Here is a 17371-nt window from a genome sequence, read left to right on the forward strand (position 1 = left end):
CTGGGATAGACCAACTGGCACTCTAAAAATGCCACTGTAGAAAGACCACACATTCATCTCCCATTTTGAGCCCTCTTCTCATTCTATCTTCTATTGTTTGCTTTTCTGGAGGGCCCTTTTCTCTCTTAGTCCTTTCCTCTGTGGCTGTTTGCTGAGGAGGTGATGAGCAGAGGCATTCGGTGAGAGGAGAGAAATAGAAGGGACAGCTCTGAACTAAGAACTGAAGTGGATATAAAGCAGGAGATCAAGTTATGTGTCTGCTATTAGTGGCTGAATAAAGAGCCCTGCAGTCCCAAACACACAAAGGATTATAAATACCCAGAGAAATACTCTGTCTATCACCATAGCTACGTATTTCCAATCATCTTCCAACTGCAAGAGAAAAAGAAAGGTAAACTATATGTAACATTCATTGAGACATGACATTATGTAGTAGATATGTTCCTTATGCTTTTGAATGTGAGCAAGAAAATTTATGCAGTCAAAAAAGTTTGTTGCACTCATAGTTGGGTTTTCATAGTTTCATAGTAGTAGTTTTCATAGAATCATAGAATTTTCAGGGTTGAAAGGGACCTTTCAGATCATCCACTTCCAACGCCCCTGCCGTGGGCAAGGGACACCTCCCACTAGATCAGGTTGCTCAGAGCCCTGTTCAGCCTGGACTTAAAAACTTCCTGGGATGTGGCTTCTACCACCTCTCTGAGAAACCTGTTCCAGTGTCTCACCACCCTCATGGGAAGAACTTCTTCCTAACATCCAATCTAACTCTACCCTCCTGTAGTGTCCTTGGGGAGGCCTGATATTCTAATAGTATTTATCACTTTTTACTGAGAACATTCAACACTGTAATTAGTCTGCTGAATTTTTGTCAATATTCAAGCCTGTTGGAAAGCTATGGGTGTGAGGCTGACATTAACAAATAGGACTGGATCATGTGGTGGGTGCAGGCTGGGCTGATTTAGCAGCAGGCAGAATCACCATAGCTGCATGAGAGTAGACCCTGCCAAAGGATTCACTCTGACAGCCCACGCAAGACACAGTTTGCTATTCTGGCCTGATTTGCCACACTGCCACTCCAATCAAGTCCCATTGATTTCAGCAAACTGGACAGCTGGACACATAGACTATAGCAAGGCAAGGGCCCTGACTGAGCAAACCATAGTGTCATATGCTAATCAGGCCATAGTAGGGTTTGTATGTCTGAGAAATACACATTAGAAACACATTCACTGAAGCTGCTGTCTGTTAAACTGTATCTACATACATGGGCCAGAAGAACATGATAAGACCATTCACTCATATAAAACTAGTGACCCATTAAGAGCTCTCTCCTGAAAGATCTTCTACTTGTTTTCACAGTTTCTTGATGTGGTTTTCCAAGAAGCTGCCACTGTACTTCTTGTGAAGGAAAATGCACTAAAGACTCCAGCTGCTGTAAATGTTGCTACAATTTTTAAAGAGCTTTGATTTATAAAGGTCAAGTATATGATATTATCCATTTGTATGTGGCTGAATCATAGAATGATTGGCATTGGAAGGGACCTCTAAAGGTCATCTAATCCAACCCCCTTCTGCAGTAGGACACCCTCAACTGGATCAGGTTGCTCAGAGCCTTGTCAAACCTCACCTTGAATTATCTTCATGGATGAGGCCTCAGCTATCTCCCTGGGCAACCTGTTCCATTTTTCCACTAAACTCATAGTAAGGAACTTTTTTGTTACATCCAATCTAAATGTACTCTTCTCTAATTTAAAACCATTGCCCCTCAGCTATTACTACCAGTCCTTGCAAACGGTCCATCTCCTGCTTTCCTGTAGGCCCCTTTCAGGTTCTGGAAGGAAGCTGAAGTAGCCCGAAGAATAATTTCCTCAATGCTTGCCTGAGAACAAGTTCCTGTCTTTTCCCAAATAGATGATTTTTCTGAAATGAAAAATGGCTTGAAAGATAAAATCCAGAGCTGCTGATGCACACACCAGACTAAGAATACAATTTCATGTGTCAGGAGAGACTTGCAAAATGCAAATTGGGAAAACTGGCAATGGGAAACTTACGATGATGTGTAATCAAGGTAGCATGTTATTTGACTGCTTCATGTAAAGCCTTGTTAGAAGTTCATAAAAGAAATCAGCTGAATATGGTATCTGAATATGTTTTATGCAGCTGTTGTGGCAGTAAGAGCAGGGCTAAAATGTCGGGATCAAGCAAAACATTAAGGGCATAGATACAAAGCAAGAATCAGTTCAATCCCTATCCTCCTCTGTGATGACAGATTCCTATCTTTTGCTTTGGGCTGACATGTATTATCTGCTCACCCTATGATTTCAGACACCAGGACTTAAATATAGCCTTTTATTTGGAAAGTTACATGGCTTGTTTTCAGATGATATTTCTTCCATAGAATCAAAAAAAGGAAAAAAAATTTGGGTTGCACAGAAGATGGATGAATTTGTGCTGATTTCAACAAAATATTCTGATAGAAAGAATACCTCTCATTATTTTCCTTTCCAAGTATTTGTGGTTTTCAATACAAATTCATCAGTATTTAATTCTGAAATGGATTTTGCCATTATAGAGCATTTGAAAAAAAACTTCAAAACCAAAAGAAAAAAGTTCATGACAGATCAAAGATAAATGTTTCATTAAGTTCTACAGACTTTTAGAAAACATCTTGAAATGACAGAGAATTCCTTTTCCTTGTGAGTCCTGAGTGTAATGGGATGGCAGATAATCTTTCTTGAAGCTTCTTTTAGTTGCTTGTGTTTACACCTGAGGATATGGCCCTGGAATTCTCTAAACTGCAGCGTGCATCATTTTCTATGATAGTAATCCCAGTTAGGATTGAAAGATTTATAACCTCATGTAAGCAAATCCATCAGTTCCAATGCCCAGTTCCATTTTTAAACCACCCTCTCTCTCACCCTTTTGAAAAAAATACTGTTCCTTATGCATCTGTTACCTGTTGTTATTCATCTATCTTCCCCCAAAACTCAACTTTTATTTCAATGTATGCTTCTCATGGCTCAAAATACTTTATCACTGCAGCCACACTTAGTCAAGTCACTCTAAAAAAAGCAAGAATACATCAGACTGAGACTAAATACAAAGAGCATTCTGAAAGGAATATCTTTACCAGAGATATCATCAGATGAGGACAACTTTTTTCCCAGATGAACTGCTGAACTGCTAGAAAAGCCCTGTTCTTCAAAAAGCATTTCCCAAATATGCACACTCCATTGCTAGCTTAGAAAAACATGATTGACAAATTGCAAGCTCAGTACTGATGTCACTGCTTACTAAGTCTGAGCAAGATGGTGTGCAATGGAGGGGGGTTGTTTCTGAGCTACCTTTGATCTATGGATCTACAGAAGTACATCCCCTGCCTCATGGCAGGATCAAATCTGTCTTTACTGCTGATCAAAGTTCATTCCCCATGGCTCTAAAGGGCTGATGATCCTCTTCTTTTGCTTGGAAGGGTGAGCCTGGTTTCTAACCTAAAACTGTCTTTCTGCTTAAATTATCCACTGGGGACAGATGAAGAACAGATGAGATAATTTTTTTTGGGTCCATCACCAGTGGATGATTTATCTCCTCCCTTTCTGTAGGAAACTTTGACCATTTACAAGTCTCAAAATATTATTTCTAGACCTCCAGTTATTCTCAGGGGTTCTCTCCTAGATCATGTTTTCACTTTTCTATTCTCTTGTGGACTGCTGGACATGGGACCCCATACAAAGTTTGGTGGTTACCTCCCTTACCTCTTTGGTTTCATTTTGAGCCCTCATGTTTTCTGCGATGAACTGAACATTTGTAATAACTTCTTTCACTTCTGGGGAGTACTCCACATGTTCTAGCATCCATTTCAGTGGTTGATGGCTCAGTTTTCTTCTTTTGATGGCAGAGAGTTCAGTTTTCTTACCACAGTGACTGCACTGTTGCTCCTTGTGTGATTTGGTATCTTTGTGTTTTCTTTGCTTTGACTTGCCTGACATACTGGCCAATTCTTTCTTGTTTTTTCTGGACATGCTTTTTTTCTGTTGTTCTAGTGGTCTCTGCATCAACAGGACTCTGGGGAGCACGCTAAGAAAGATGTTTTTTACCCATCTGGGCATTGTGTGTGTGGTTGGAGTCCTGTAATGTATATTCAGAACAAACACTGTGATGACAATTGAAAGAGTCACGAATATCATAGTGAAGAGTAAATATTCACCTACAAGAGGAATTACTAAAGAGGTGGATGGGATTGTTTCTGTGATCACCAGTAAAAATACAGTCAAAGAAAGCAGCACAGAGATGCAAAGAGTGACTTTCTCACCACAGTCAGATGGCAAATAAAAAACTAATACAGTCAGGAATGAGATGAAGAGACAGGGAATTATCAGATTTATCGTGTAAAACATTGGCAGCCTTCGAATATAAAAGGAATAGGTTATATCTGTGTAGATCTCTTCACAGCAGTTATATTTGATGTCATGTTTGTAACCAGAAGCATCAACTATTTCCCATTCACTATTTTCCCAAAAGTCATTCATATCCACTTTGGATCCAATGATCAGAAGATCAATTTTGGCTTTGTCATAGGTCCATGAGCCAAATTTCAGTGAACAGTTCTGATGATCAAAAGGGAAAAAGGTAATATCCATTGGACAGGAGCTTTTAAAAATAGCCGGTGGGGTCCAAGTGATCATTCCATCATAGCGAAGCAGGGCTTTGGTCTTGCCTTCAACTTGAAAATCTCCCACAGCACTAGTAAGACAAATGATGCAAAGAAAAGAAAATTACCATGGCAGTAAAGTATCTTCCATTGGCACTGTAAGAGGATTATTTTGGTAGAAAGGGTAAAATAGAAAAGTGTTCATACTTATTATACAAGACGATATCTGGTTTCCAAATTTTATCTGCTGGAACCCGAACAAATTCAATGCCATCGTATTCTCTGGGATTCCATCTCAATCTGTAGTCACTCCAAATCTAAAAGACAAGTGGACAAGTGTTTTAAAAGTTTCTAGTATCAGCAAATATCTGCTTCTCAGACCTTCCTGAGAGGCTATAATAAAGACAGAAAGAGTAGCACATGTAGCTGGGGATAATGGTCTGCAAGAAAACAAGACCATCACCTCAAGAAACACTGGATACGCCTGAATCTTGCTCACATCCATTTTTTATGGCCTTCTCTGTGAAGGAGGGGATGTCAATTGTTACTCATTGCTGACATGCTGACAGATGCTTACCTGTGCTAGGCTATTTTCCCCACTGCAGAGAGGAAACACAGGCCTTGCTGCTGCTGACAGAAGAGTGCACCCTGTGGTCTGAAGGAGCCCAGTTTCTAATGAGCCCAGCACCCCAACGAAAAAGCAGATGCATATGCACACTAAAGGGCAGTTGCAGGGAACATTACTTGTTCCACAGGGGTAGTGAATTACCAAGTCAGGGGCAGCAAGGGATGCCCAGTGACTCTCTTACACTGCTTCCTAGTGCCCTATTGTGGGGCCATGCTCCACGCTCTCGCAGCCTACTCAAGATCCTGATCATGAGAGCAGCAATTTCTTCTGAAAGCTTTGTGTGGACCACTCAGTGCCAGAGGGAAACCAGTTTTGGTGGAAGTTGGGTTTTTTTCTCGGCAGTTTAGGTCCTCTAAGGCTCTTTGTCTATGTATAAATGTTAATAGTATCAGGAAAAATGGAGTATTGTTCCTTTTGCTAATAAATGTTTTGGTTGGAAAATTCAGTTTTGAGATGACACAGGACTGTAGATCTGCATATTTGGTCACTCTCTGATGGGTACATTCAGCTAGATTTACCAGGTAAACCAATGTTCATGAAGTTAAAGAAGAATATATGACATGGGAAATATGGGCGATGTAACTTCTTGGAAGCCAAAACACAGGAATTACTTTTTCAGCTGTGGCTCTCTCCTTATTCTTACCATTAAAAAAAGCACCTATTCTATAGATGTAGCTTACAAGGTTACACACACATTTCATCACATCAACACACAATGCATAAGAAATGCAATTCAGTCACTTACGTGTCTTAGCCACAAATTCGTTTCCATAATCTGATTGACTTCATCCTAGGAAGAAACACAGGCATGCAAGTCTTCACTCCATAAATCAGTTATGATATCCTGAGATGATCTTGCTCTGATAAAACTGGAAACTAGAATTCCACATTGAAGGACACCAAGGGACTTAGGTATCGTGTGCAGTCATTTGCAGCTCAAGTGAAAATTTTTTAATATTCTACTGAAAAAGTATGCTTTGCAAATACCAGGCATCCAAAGAGCTTCAGGCATGCAAAGAGTACCTGGAGAAAATAAAACTTACAATTGCTCTGACCCAGTACCAGAGGAATAAGGTTCTATTGGTGCCTATGTATTTTGTTGGATTCAGTATTTAAAAAGCTCTTCTTACACAGCACAGTACTGGTCAAGTTTCAAGTAAAATGTACCACAGTACCACAGTGTCCTTGCATTTATATGCAGACCTTTACAGCAGGTGCACTAACCCAGCGCCAAGTTATCCTAAGACCCTCTTTTTACAATCAATTATTGCTACTGTCAACCAGCGATGAATCAGGCAGATGCTGCAAGAGACTCAAAAATGAAAGACTGGACCTTGTTCTAATGATCCTTCAATCTAAAAGTATTTTGCAAGACTAATTACATACATTTATGAATGCAAGCTGACATTCACAATTAAAACATCTGCAAAAATATTGCTTCAGGAAGTTCTTAGCTTTTAAACATATGGACTGAAAAAAAATGAGATGTTTACAAGCCAAAGGTAGAAAATGTAGATGAATTTTCAAAATTGCATACTGAACATTAAGCACAAAGATAATTTTGAAATGCTTATAAGCATTCTGTTTATGTGTTAAACTATCTATATTCTTGCAAAAATCATGTTTCTTTCTTGAGCTGGTTTACTTATGATGTTCCTTTTTTTTTTTTTTTTTTTTTTTTTCCCAAAGACAGCACTTGAAGCCAGGGGCTGCAGTGTGAGATAGAATTGCTGAAACCTATCCGTAATCTGGAAACACAATACTTTTATGAAACAACACCAGAAGGTGACAAATGCCTTCATTCTGAGGACTCACAATGTCTTAATTTATACTCTTAGATAAAAGGAGCTCCTTTGGCTGCTGTTGAATGTTGCTCCTCACTGTTTGCCTGTTACTTCATTAGGGACTCAACTAGATACCTTGGAATCATAGAATCCTAGAATGGTTTGGTTTAGATCATCTAGCTCCAACCCCCTGCATGGACAGGGACATCACCCACTACAACAGGTTGCTCCAAGCCCAGTCCAATCTGGTCTTGAACACTTCCAGGGATGGGGCATGCAGAGCTTCTCCAGGTAGCCTATGCCAGTGTGTCACCACCCTTGCACTAAAGAATTTCTTCCTAATGTCTAACCTAAATCTACCCTCTTCTTAAAACCATTACCCCTTGTCCTATCACTACATGCCCCTACCAAATCATAGCCTCTGTGCTGTGGATAATTTTGCTTCTTCCACAGTCCCTCTGCTCTGCCCAGCTTTGTCACACTGGACACACTCACCCTTATTTGTGTACAAACACCCTGGAACACATTAAGTTCCTCACCAGCTCCATGCTTTAAATCACCACTTCGCAGGCTGGATGTACCCTACACTTTTGTGAAATAAGGAGATTTACAAAGCGTACACACACACACACACACACAGAAGATTCATCTCTCAGGACCACTGGGAAATGATGCTGGCCCCACAGCAGAACTAGGCCACATGTTACACAATGTGACACAAGCAGGTGTCTCTGCAGTGGGCTAGCCCTGTGGAGAGCAGGCTTGAACACTTGGTACTGGTGCTCCAGGTGCCAGAGGCTGCTGCCCAGGGCAGAGGGATTTGGTACTACACAGTAAGAAAATACAGTTCCTACTGCAATAGTTCAAACTGCTTGTTTGAGCAACTGGAGTGGCTCAGCTGGTCTCAGCATGTACAGGTATACACACACAGCAATGTCAGCTGTGGCAGCCACCACAGTCACATCTGCTGCTTTAGCCATTTGCTTGTGTTTGCAATCATCCCCAAACCCCAGCACTGTTCTGTACGGAGTCTTACCACATTTGTAAGCTGTGTAATGGCTAGTTCAAAATACACTGTGACAGGATCAGACACATTTTCCACTGGCCTGATGAACTGGTTGTACTGGGAGAAGAGTCTGTGAAAGAGCCGTTCCTCTGATTCACAGGCGCTGGTATCTGTGTTGGAAAGGAAAAAGAGCAGCTGTGTGAGGGGCAAGGAAGAGGGAAAGAAGATGCTGGATAGGACAGTAGTCCACGTTGTATTCCTGGATCCTGTGTTTGCAATCATGTACCAAGAAACAGGAGCAGAGAGAAGAGGGCTTCCATCATGCTGTCATCTGAAAGCATTCTTCTGCAGGACATTGCCCACTGTTCCCTGTCTCCTCGACGTTCAAGTTAATGCCAAACAGAAATCTCTCCTATAGATCCAGTCTGTGGACCTCCATCTGAGCCATGCTGACTTCAGATCTCACTGGAATAAAGTGGCAGGAAAAGTATAAATGTGGTGGACTTCATCTTTGGGAGTTTTTATGGTAAAATGGAGAGTTTATAAAATGCATACTTACTCAGAAATGAAAAGTTGAGCCTGCAACTACTGCACACAAATCTCTGTTAGGGACTCTGATTAGGTGGTCATAATGATGCCTCCTACTCTTAAAAACTATGCCCATATTTAATCGTCATGTTTGCTGTTTCAGCTCTTTAGATAGCACAGTTTTTTCTCTGAAGCAAGCTTGTTTCTTAATTTCTATGAGAAAAAATGGAAATATTAGATTTTCTTACAGAATAGCAGGCATCTTTGTAATCCTGAACTGTTCTTTGGGAACAAGCAGATCACAGCTGTAACCTCCAGTCCATGCAGGCCAGACCAGATAGTTTAGAGGGACTAAAATACATGATAGGCACTGAGATGCTTCACTGCAGTGTCAAGAAGAATACCCTTAATCTTATACCTATAGCTCAAACCTGAAATTGGTATTTCAACATTGCTAAAGCTACAGACTTTGATTTTAAAAGGAAAGATTAAATAATATGGACTCTGGTGACACTAGTTCAGAAAAATATTTTTCTTGAATGACTTTGCTATTTCAATGCACTACTATAATTAAAAACAAAATTTCAAAATACTTTATAAGGCAAAGACTTAGCGCTTGCTCATCATATTGAGCACAGCTGTGCTGTCAGAGGTATAGGACAATTCCAAAGATATTAGGGATATATCTGGGGAAAAACTTAGTTTTTTAAATATATGGTCATAAGCTTTTGTGTTAGTCCGAGGCTGCTCCAGAACCTGACAGGAAAGAAATCATGATATGACATTATGACTCCAAAAATTTAATCATAGTAGGGGTTTAGGTCAGGCAGCATGGTGTGTGGCACAGCATAGGACATAAATTTACAATTTACACTTCCTTCAGTGAACACAAGGGCCTGTGATTGCATAGATGTCCTACAGGGATACTCTTCATCTCAGCATACAACACTGCTTTCATGCTTAGGATGTCCACACACATTTTTGAAAAAAAAAAAATGTTTCTGCCGCTGAGGTGATACAAAGCATGCTCAGATTCAGAGGATTTTCACAATTAAAACCTGAAATATTGGTTACTGTGGACTTTCAAATATGGAAAGAAAATTCCAGTATAAGTTCAATGACTTGATGTCTTGTTTCATTCTTTCAGTATCCTTCAGAGAAGACAGATGAGTATGTCTAAAATTTCAATGTTTGTATACCACGTATTATCCCATTTAAAAAGGAAATTGCAATTTCCTTTTCAGATGTCTTCATCATCCATTGCACTGCAACTAGAAGTACTCTACTGTGGGAACATGAATTTCTTACCAAAGTCTCCTGACTAAACCCAGAGAGTCTAAAGTCATGTTTAATTTTTAATTTTCCTACTGGTTTCTTAACAGACACATGCTTTAAAGTAATGTAACAGAAACAGACCAATACTTAGGCCCATAAACTATATACTTCAGTTACAGATTCTCATCCCATTGGTGCTGCTTTAAGAGACTGCCCTCTACGCATTGTAATTCATACATGGCTTGGTTGTCAGGAGAAGTGAGACTTCCAAAAAGATGCATTGACTTAAAAGAAGAAATCCCTCTGAACTCAGAGAGATGCGCACATGGAAATAACTCCAGTGTATTCAACCACAGATTACAAATATCAGTGTACAAAAATATACTGAGTTCTCACTTCTGAAGATGTGAGTACCAAACGTGCACATCTTTAGCCTGCATTGATTAAGCATCTGCAAAATTACTAGAACACCTATTTCATTTTCCTTCTTTGCTAGAGACAATTCTCCAATTAATTATCAAACCAAAATAAATAGTTTTATGTGTGAAAACTAGTATTGCATTAGGTCTCCTAGAATACAGGTGGAATCTTATATGTATATGCATATATATATATATATATATATGTATATATTTCAGGACAGAAAAAGCTAATAGAAGCTTTACATTGAATTCATTCCAGGAAATCAAAAGCAGACAGTGACAAGAAAACATTTTAGAGACTAGTATCAAAGACAGCCTACCTTTAATCAAGGATGTGAACATAAATTCCCACACACAGAAAGCAGGGCAACACCAACAAAGCCACCTCTCAGGATGCATTGCTAGCAGCAGAATATAGCTTCCTTTTGAAAAGAAAGGTCTGGGGAAAAAAACAGAAGGCAAAAAGATGTACAAGCCCCCCTGGATGGTAAGTAGGCAGGATTTCAGTTTTGCATTTGCAGCAAACTCTGCAGCCTGCTGAGCAGTGCAAACCCTAGCAGAGTTGCTTCCACTATCACCAGGCAAGGAGAGCTTATGCTCTTCAGTGAAAAGGGAGTCAGGCAGCATCCTGTCAGGTGACTTTTCACATTTGCAGTCACCCGCACCCTCGCCTCTGGGGGAATGTGTAAGAGTGCAGGAGTGAGAGAAAAGGCAAGACACTGGCCAGCCTTTGTCAGGGGGAGGAATTGACTCAGTCCTCCACCCACTGGTTAAAGAACATTCATCCAAAAGCCCCTGTTTAGCTCTTACTAGGCACTCACCTGAGTCAGTCTGTCAGAATATGCAGAGATGATAACTTGAGTTTGTTGGCTGAGCGCTAATTTCACAGCAGGAGAAATGAATTCTATATGGTTTGAACATCTTTACCACAAACTATCCAAAACTTGAAAGAAGCATAGCACTGTGTGATAGAATTGATTTACAGTACTGTAAATTAATAAATCTGAGGCAAGTAGATTTATTATTGCCATCTGTTGGGAACAACTAAGCATGTTAAGTTATTCAATTTGCCTGTGCGCAGTGGTTGCTGTGCCAGTATCTTCCTAGTGCAGAAGCACAGCAGCAGAATAAAGGAACAGCAGCATGCACTCATATAGATGTGTCTAACAGGCCAAATTCACTGAGACAGAGTGTTACTTTTCATTAAGAAGTTAATAAACTGAGAGCCCTATCCAGTAGAGAATGATGCATGTTTATTCCTCAAGTGTTGAGTATGCATGTCTTTGCAACAGGAAAGCCTGTATAGAATCTCCAGGCAAAGGGTCTGAGAAACTGAGGGCCATGCTTCTCTTCAGAGGAGTGGAAGGCACCACAAGTTACTTGGTGCCATCCAGCCTCCAAGAAAGCAGATTGGACAGGGAATGTCCTTTATGTGTGCTCAATCCAGCATAAACAAGTCTGAGTGACTGGATGAATGATTTGATCAAAACAGAAATGCAGCTGATTTCCAGGCAGTTACTTTGTTGTGTTAGTGTGGAAAAAAGCCATAAACAGAAAAAAGATGCTCTTCACACTGCAGACACAGAGCAGCTCAGGGTGAGAAAGTGTTTTACTTTCTATACAAGTTGTTAAAATATAGGTAGAAGTGAAGGGATTTGTCTGGAAGCAAGAAACGTAGGAGCTGCCTGAATAGAGAAGATATTTAAAGGGGGCAAAGTGTCAGTCTTGGAGGATTACTAACAGAGTCCTTGCTCCAGAGCTCATCTAGTGACAAGAGGTAGGGAGAGGTGAAAACAAACAAAAAATGATGCCAAAAGAGTATCTGAGGAGCTGTGAACCATTTTGCACTCTCAAATGCACCAGCATGCTAAGTATTAGTTTAAGTGAAGTATAGGGCACAAGACATGCTATAAGGCATTTCCAAGATGAAGGCAGATATCAATTCTCCTTACAGATTATTTTAAGATCAAATTGGTTTCAGTATAATTATTTTTCTTGTAAATTCCTTTTTTGCCAACATTTTCCAAGGGAAAGAGTAAACAACACAAAACTCATTTTGCTTTGTGTCTGTTTCCCAAGTTACAATGTTTGTTAGAATGGTATTAACAGTCCAAGTCCACCACCTTGCAGTTCCCTAATCTCATCCAATGAAGCTCATACTTCCTCCTTGAATTTATGCTGCCTATGGTGCACTGTGACTAGAAGAATTATGCAGCCATGCGGCATCACAGGACAGATGCCTGTGGCTGGCTGTAGTCATGGCACAAGCACTCCTGTTAAAGCCCAGTTCTTGCAGAAAGATGACATGTGGTAACAAAGTCAGATGTAGTTTGGAAACTCACTAACCCCAAAATAAAATGTTTTGACATTTCCAAACATTTTCTTCATCTTCTTTAAAATTGACAGGCTAGGTAACTGAGTGTGAAAAGGGAACAGACCTGCAAATGCATATCTAGGTTAAATGGACAGATCTTCAGAGGTGAGGGTAATGAGTGTGTTTCCATAGACAATGGGAGCACTGGCAGGCCAGCTCACCATGTGATCCTTAACTGCTAGATTTGAGGTAAACAGCTGCTTTCTTATAGGGTGAAGAGACTGGGAAAGGAGGCTGAGCTAGGAGGCAAAATCAGGCATTCCATGAACAGAATGTAGGAGGGGTTGTGCCACACCTGCCCTACTGGTAGGACCCTGCTGGAGTGGGTGCTGCTTTGGCAAAGGATGAAGATGAAGGCAAGAGTTCAGACTTGGCCATGACAAGCAGCTGATGAGGCATCCAGATGGAGGTGCCAGAGAGAACAGCTGAGGCACTGCATCAGCAACACAGAGCCAGCTGGAAGCATAACAAAAACTCTGTGAAACATTGCCAGAAAAAGCAGCTTGAAGGGATACAAAAATCTGCCCACTATAAAGTTTTCTAGTACATGGATGCACTTCACCACTGGAGTTTGACATTGTAAAAGTTGCATAGTGTTGATTGTGTAAAAAACATTAGGACTCATTTGTAGGGTTGCCTGTGCCCTGTAACTCTGGCTGAAGGCCATGGTGTTGCAGGCAATGCTAATGACTGATCTTGACTTCTGGAGTCAGGCCTAGGTTTGAATAGCTGAATTTTCCCTTTGGTGCCAAGCAGTTCACTGCAGGAGAGCTGTGTCTGAATTGCTTGCAGGCTTTGACAATGTCATGTCATTCATCTTCAGTGAGGCTTTGACAAACACCTTTTCCATAGTGAGCCACCATGCACTGACCACCTGCTGAAAACTCATTGAAGACAGTGTGGGAATTCACTCCCCAGCCATGCCAACTGTTTGCTAACTATCACTGAGTAAGTGAGTTTGCACCCAGGGGAAACTTGTCCCCCTTTTCCATTGCTGGTCTAGAAGCACTGTGGGAGAATGAACATCTCACTGTCTTGCTCCTCAGGGGTACCTGTACATGTACTTGCTATGGCTGTGCTGGAATAGCAGTGAAGATGGGTGGGATCTCAGCAGCATTGTACATTATGTCTACTCTGCTACCTAATCCTTTTCCAAGCAGCTGTTAAAGTAGCAATCAACTCAGCTACAGCTCCCTTCTATCTGGATATTTACACACAGCACTTCCTTCTGCACAGGACCTACTGCTAATAAAAATTATGCCAGAGGAAGGAAACTGTAACAGGGTAGTTAAGGTATCTGGCAAACCCCATCATTCATGCTTTAGGATCATTTATGTTAATAAATGCAGTACCTTCCTGAGTGTGTTGGTTGATGAGCAGCTCACCATTAGCCAGCAATGTGCACTTGCAGGCCAGAAAGCCAACTATATCCAGGGCTGCAAAAAAAGAAGTGTGGCCAGCAGGTCAAGGGAGCTGATTCTCCCCATCTACTCCACTCCTGTGATATCCCAGCTGGAGTACAGCATCACATTCTGCAGACCAATACATGAGAAGGAGATAGAAATGTTGGATAAAGTCCAGAGGAGGGCCACAAAGATGATCAGAGGGCTGGAGCACCTCTTCTATGAAGACGGGCTGAGAGTAGGAGCTGTTCAGCCTGGAGAAGAGAAGCACCAGGGAGACCTTATAGCAGCCTTCCAGTACCTGAAGGGCACTACAGGAAACCTGGGAGGGACTTTTTGCAAAGGCTTGTAGTGATGGGACAAGAGGTAATTGTTTCAAAACTTGAAGAGTGTAGTTTTAGATTAGATATTAGGAAGAAATTCTTTACTGTGAAGGTGATGAGACATTGTGATGGGCTGCCCAGAGAAGCTGTGGATACCCTCCACCGGTAAATATTCAAGGACAGGGCTTGGAAAAAACTTTTTTTGGAGATGTCCCTGTCCATGGCATGGACATTACATGCTCTGGGATAGTCCTTTCTTTTTTCTTTTTTTAGCTATGGGGTCTGCTAAGTCACAAAGTCACTACACACTGAATAGCCAAGTACATTCATGGGAATGCTTTTCCCCATTATGCTGTCTAATGGGCAGCTGCAACAGCCAGAGTACAACACAAGGATAAGCTAAAGCATCACTGATCATCCTCAAGCACCTTATATTGTACACATGGAGTAAAATAGCATCACTTTTTTTAGCTTCAGTGACCTCCAGTTTGGACCAACTCTTGTAACTTGATGGAGACTTATCTTGGCTGATAAAACTTGACCTGTTTCGAAGAACTAAACCAAATAATCTCTTGCTTTTCTAGCATCCTGTTAAAGGAAATAGTCCTGACAGTATGTATTCAACATACAAAATACATATCTCCAGACTTCACTCATGTAAATACCTTTCTTTGATGCAACCATTGTACTGATGGGTGGATCAGTTGCTTCTCTACCTTCTTTTAACCTCTTTGGCATAGATGCCATTTCTCCTTAATCCCAGAATGAAAACTGAGGCATATTTTCATAGAATCATTGAATGGTTTGGGTTTGAACGGACCTTAACAATTATCTAGTTTCAACCCCCCTGCATGGACAGGGACACCTCCAACTAGATCAGGTTGCTCAAAGCCCCTTCCAGCCTCACCTTGAACTTCCAGGGACAAGGCATCCACAGCATCCCTGGGCAATTTCTTCCAGTGTGTCAGCACCCCCATAGTGAAGAATTTCTTTAAATCTCCCCCCCTCTATTTGAAGCAACTCTGAGGGGATACAATGGAGAAAGATCAGAACACAATCTCTTTGTTTATGTACATAGTTGTGATAACATAAAGAACACACAAGCTTGAGTAGGATCACTGGGAAGCCACCTAATTCTACATTGACATCTGCAGTGCCTCCAGGGATGCTCGTATAGCAAAAATTTTACTTCTGACATCTCTGAAGTAGGGAAAAATTCAAATCAAGCAGCAGTGCAAATAGAAATTCTTAAAGGGATGGTATACCATAATATCCTGAAATGATGGGTTGTTGAATTCAGTGGGTGTAGACAGCTCTCCTAATGTCCTCTTCCTTTTCTGAGGATAATGGGTATAATAGCAATATTGCTAGGGAAAATAACATAGAAGCTAGTATAATGACTGGAAAGGATAGGAATCTTGGAATAAAAAATTATGGGGCTGGACTGAACACAAGAGTGAACGAAATATACCTGCAGTAAAGTCCCAGACCGAGGTCAGAAATTTCCTAGCCTAAAAGGAATGAATAAAAAGAAGAATATTCAAGCACAACAAGGAAATTTCCTTGGAAACAGGGAGGAGTATGATGGCCATAGAAAAGAATTACTGGGGCACAATGAAGATTTCCTCTTCATCCATGTTTCTGTCATGGAAGAATGAACTGAAGTTGAGACTGCTCAAAATGTCAATGCAGATGTTTAGTTCTAGTCCTTGTGAGTTCATTGAATAATGGACCATTGGCAGCAGTTAGTAACTCAAGCACCAAGTGAACAAAGCCATGCAGAGGAAGCACAACAAACAGTGCTCTTGCTGACCTGACAATTCATGAATACACTTGTATGCTGGCTGGATAAATTCTCTGAGGCTTTATTCTATTTTCCTGGGATCTCAAACTTAACAAGTGTTTTTGCATATTCATAGCTGTGTTCCAAAGGAAGTAATAAAATCCACTCAGGGAACCTTATGACTAGAAACTGAAGAGCAAAAAAGAAAGGGGAAAAAAAAAACCAAACCAAAAACCACAAAAAAGAGTCCTACTAATTTCTGTGAAAAAATACCAATATTACAATTATCACAAGGGAAGTGGCCTGGTCAGTGAGCAAGAGCACTAAAGAGACATTATTTCTTGTGCTTACATCTTTTTCTTCTGAAATTCCCATACCTCAACAGCTTTAGCCATTCCTCCTGCTTCCTTTTAGATCCATAGGGGGTACAAAGCAGCATGTGCAGAAGCTAGGTGGTGGCTATGTGTATGCTGATAATCTTCATCTTCAGATAAGATGCTTCATCTTCAAAGGAGCCAATATCTAAACTGGATATAGGAATAGGAAGGTATGAAAGGAAAAAAATCTCGGTGGTCACACGAACACTTGGAAAAGCCAAAGTATTGATCAATCACGAAAGTTAACAAAAAATTATCAGGAAAATGTGGATTTCAGGGCACTAACCACAACAGAATACCTGCTGCACAAACATGGGTACTCACTGTCATACTTTCACTTGAAACTAAGCCCCATTTCTGTTTTTTTTTCCACCAGAAATTGGTCAGTGGGAGTCCTTCTGGCAAAAACTAACAAGTGGCAGGAATTTAATCAGTCAGAGCTCAATAGTCCTGCTAAAATTCCATGTGAAACTGAGAAACTGTGTAAATGTTTTTCTTTTAACTCCAAAAAAAACCTGTCAAAGTAGGTTTAGAGCTGTTCTGATGTCAAACACTTGACATGCAATAAAGAGTGTTAGGTGTGTTCAGATTTCCCATCAGCTGAGACCTTTGGTCAAAATTCTTACTGGGGGGAATTCTTCTTCTCCAGAAGGAAATGGTGGAAGTCTCTGGTGAGTTTCCTTCTCTTTGTAAGAGAAAATTCTTATCTCAGTGCTAAAACCGAGTCAGCACTCTGCCATAGGACTTGTACTCAGATTGTGCCAACATGTCTTACCAGTGCTGTTTTAAATAGCTTAAGAGCTTTTTTTTTTGAGCC

The 17371-nt window shown here is 40.7% G+C and overlaps 1 protein-coding gene across 1 annotated transcript; it reads right to left on the reverse strand.

Annotated features, from left to right (window-relative positions):
* Nucleotides 1–244: 244 nt before the first annotated feature.
* On the reverse strand, nt 245–10730 carry CHRNA6 (cholinergic receptor nicotinic alpha 6 subunit). Its single transcript, XM_008492555.1, has 6 exons — nt 10615–10730; nt 8100–8239; nt 6025–6069; nt 4859–4968; nt 3756–4743; nt 245–372 (listed from the first exon to the last, which is right to left on the reverse strand). Exons 1-6 carry the CDS (start codon nt 10691–10693, stop codon nt 250–252), a joined length of 1485 nt encoding a protein of 494 aa, XP_008490777.1. The 5' UTR covers nt 10694–10730; the 3' UTR covers nt 245–249.
* Between the last annotated feature and the right edge of the window lie 6641 nt (nt 10731–17371).

This window comes from Calypte anna, chromosome Z, assembly GCF_003957555.1.
Source record: "Calypte anna isolate BGI_N300 chromosome Z, bCalAnn1_v1.p, whole genome shotgun sequence".
In the NCBI taxonomy this organism is placed as follows: domain Eukaryota; kingdom Metazoa; phylum Chordata; class Aves; order Apodiformes; family Trochilidae; genus Calypte; species Calypte anna.

Excerpts from the sequence above, each read along its gene's own strand:
- CHRNA6 (XM_008492555.1), bottom strand. The coding sequence starts at position 10,693 with ATGCATCCTGAGAGGTGGCTTTGTTGGTGTTGCCCTGCTTTCTGTGTG. Across the intron at positions 4,969-6,024 it reads CGAATTTGTGGCTAAGACAC|ATTTGGAGTGACTACAGATT; the intron begins GTAAGTGACTGA and ends CTTGTCTTTTAG. Across the intron at positions 373-3,755 it reads CTCAAAATGAAACCAAAGAG|TTGGAAGATGATTGGAAATA; the intron begins GTAAGGGAGGTA and ends TTTCTCTTGCAG.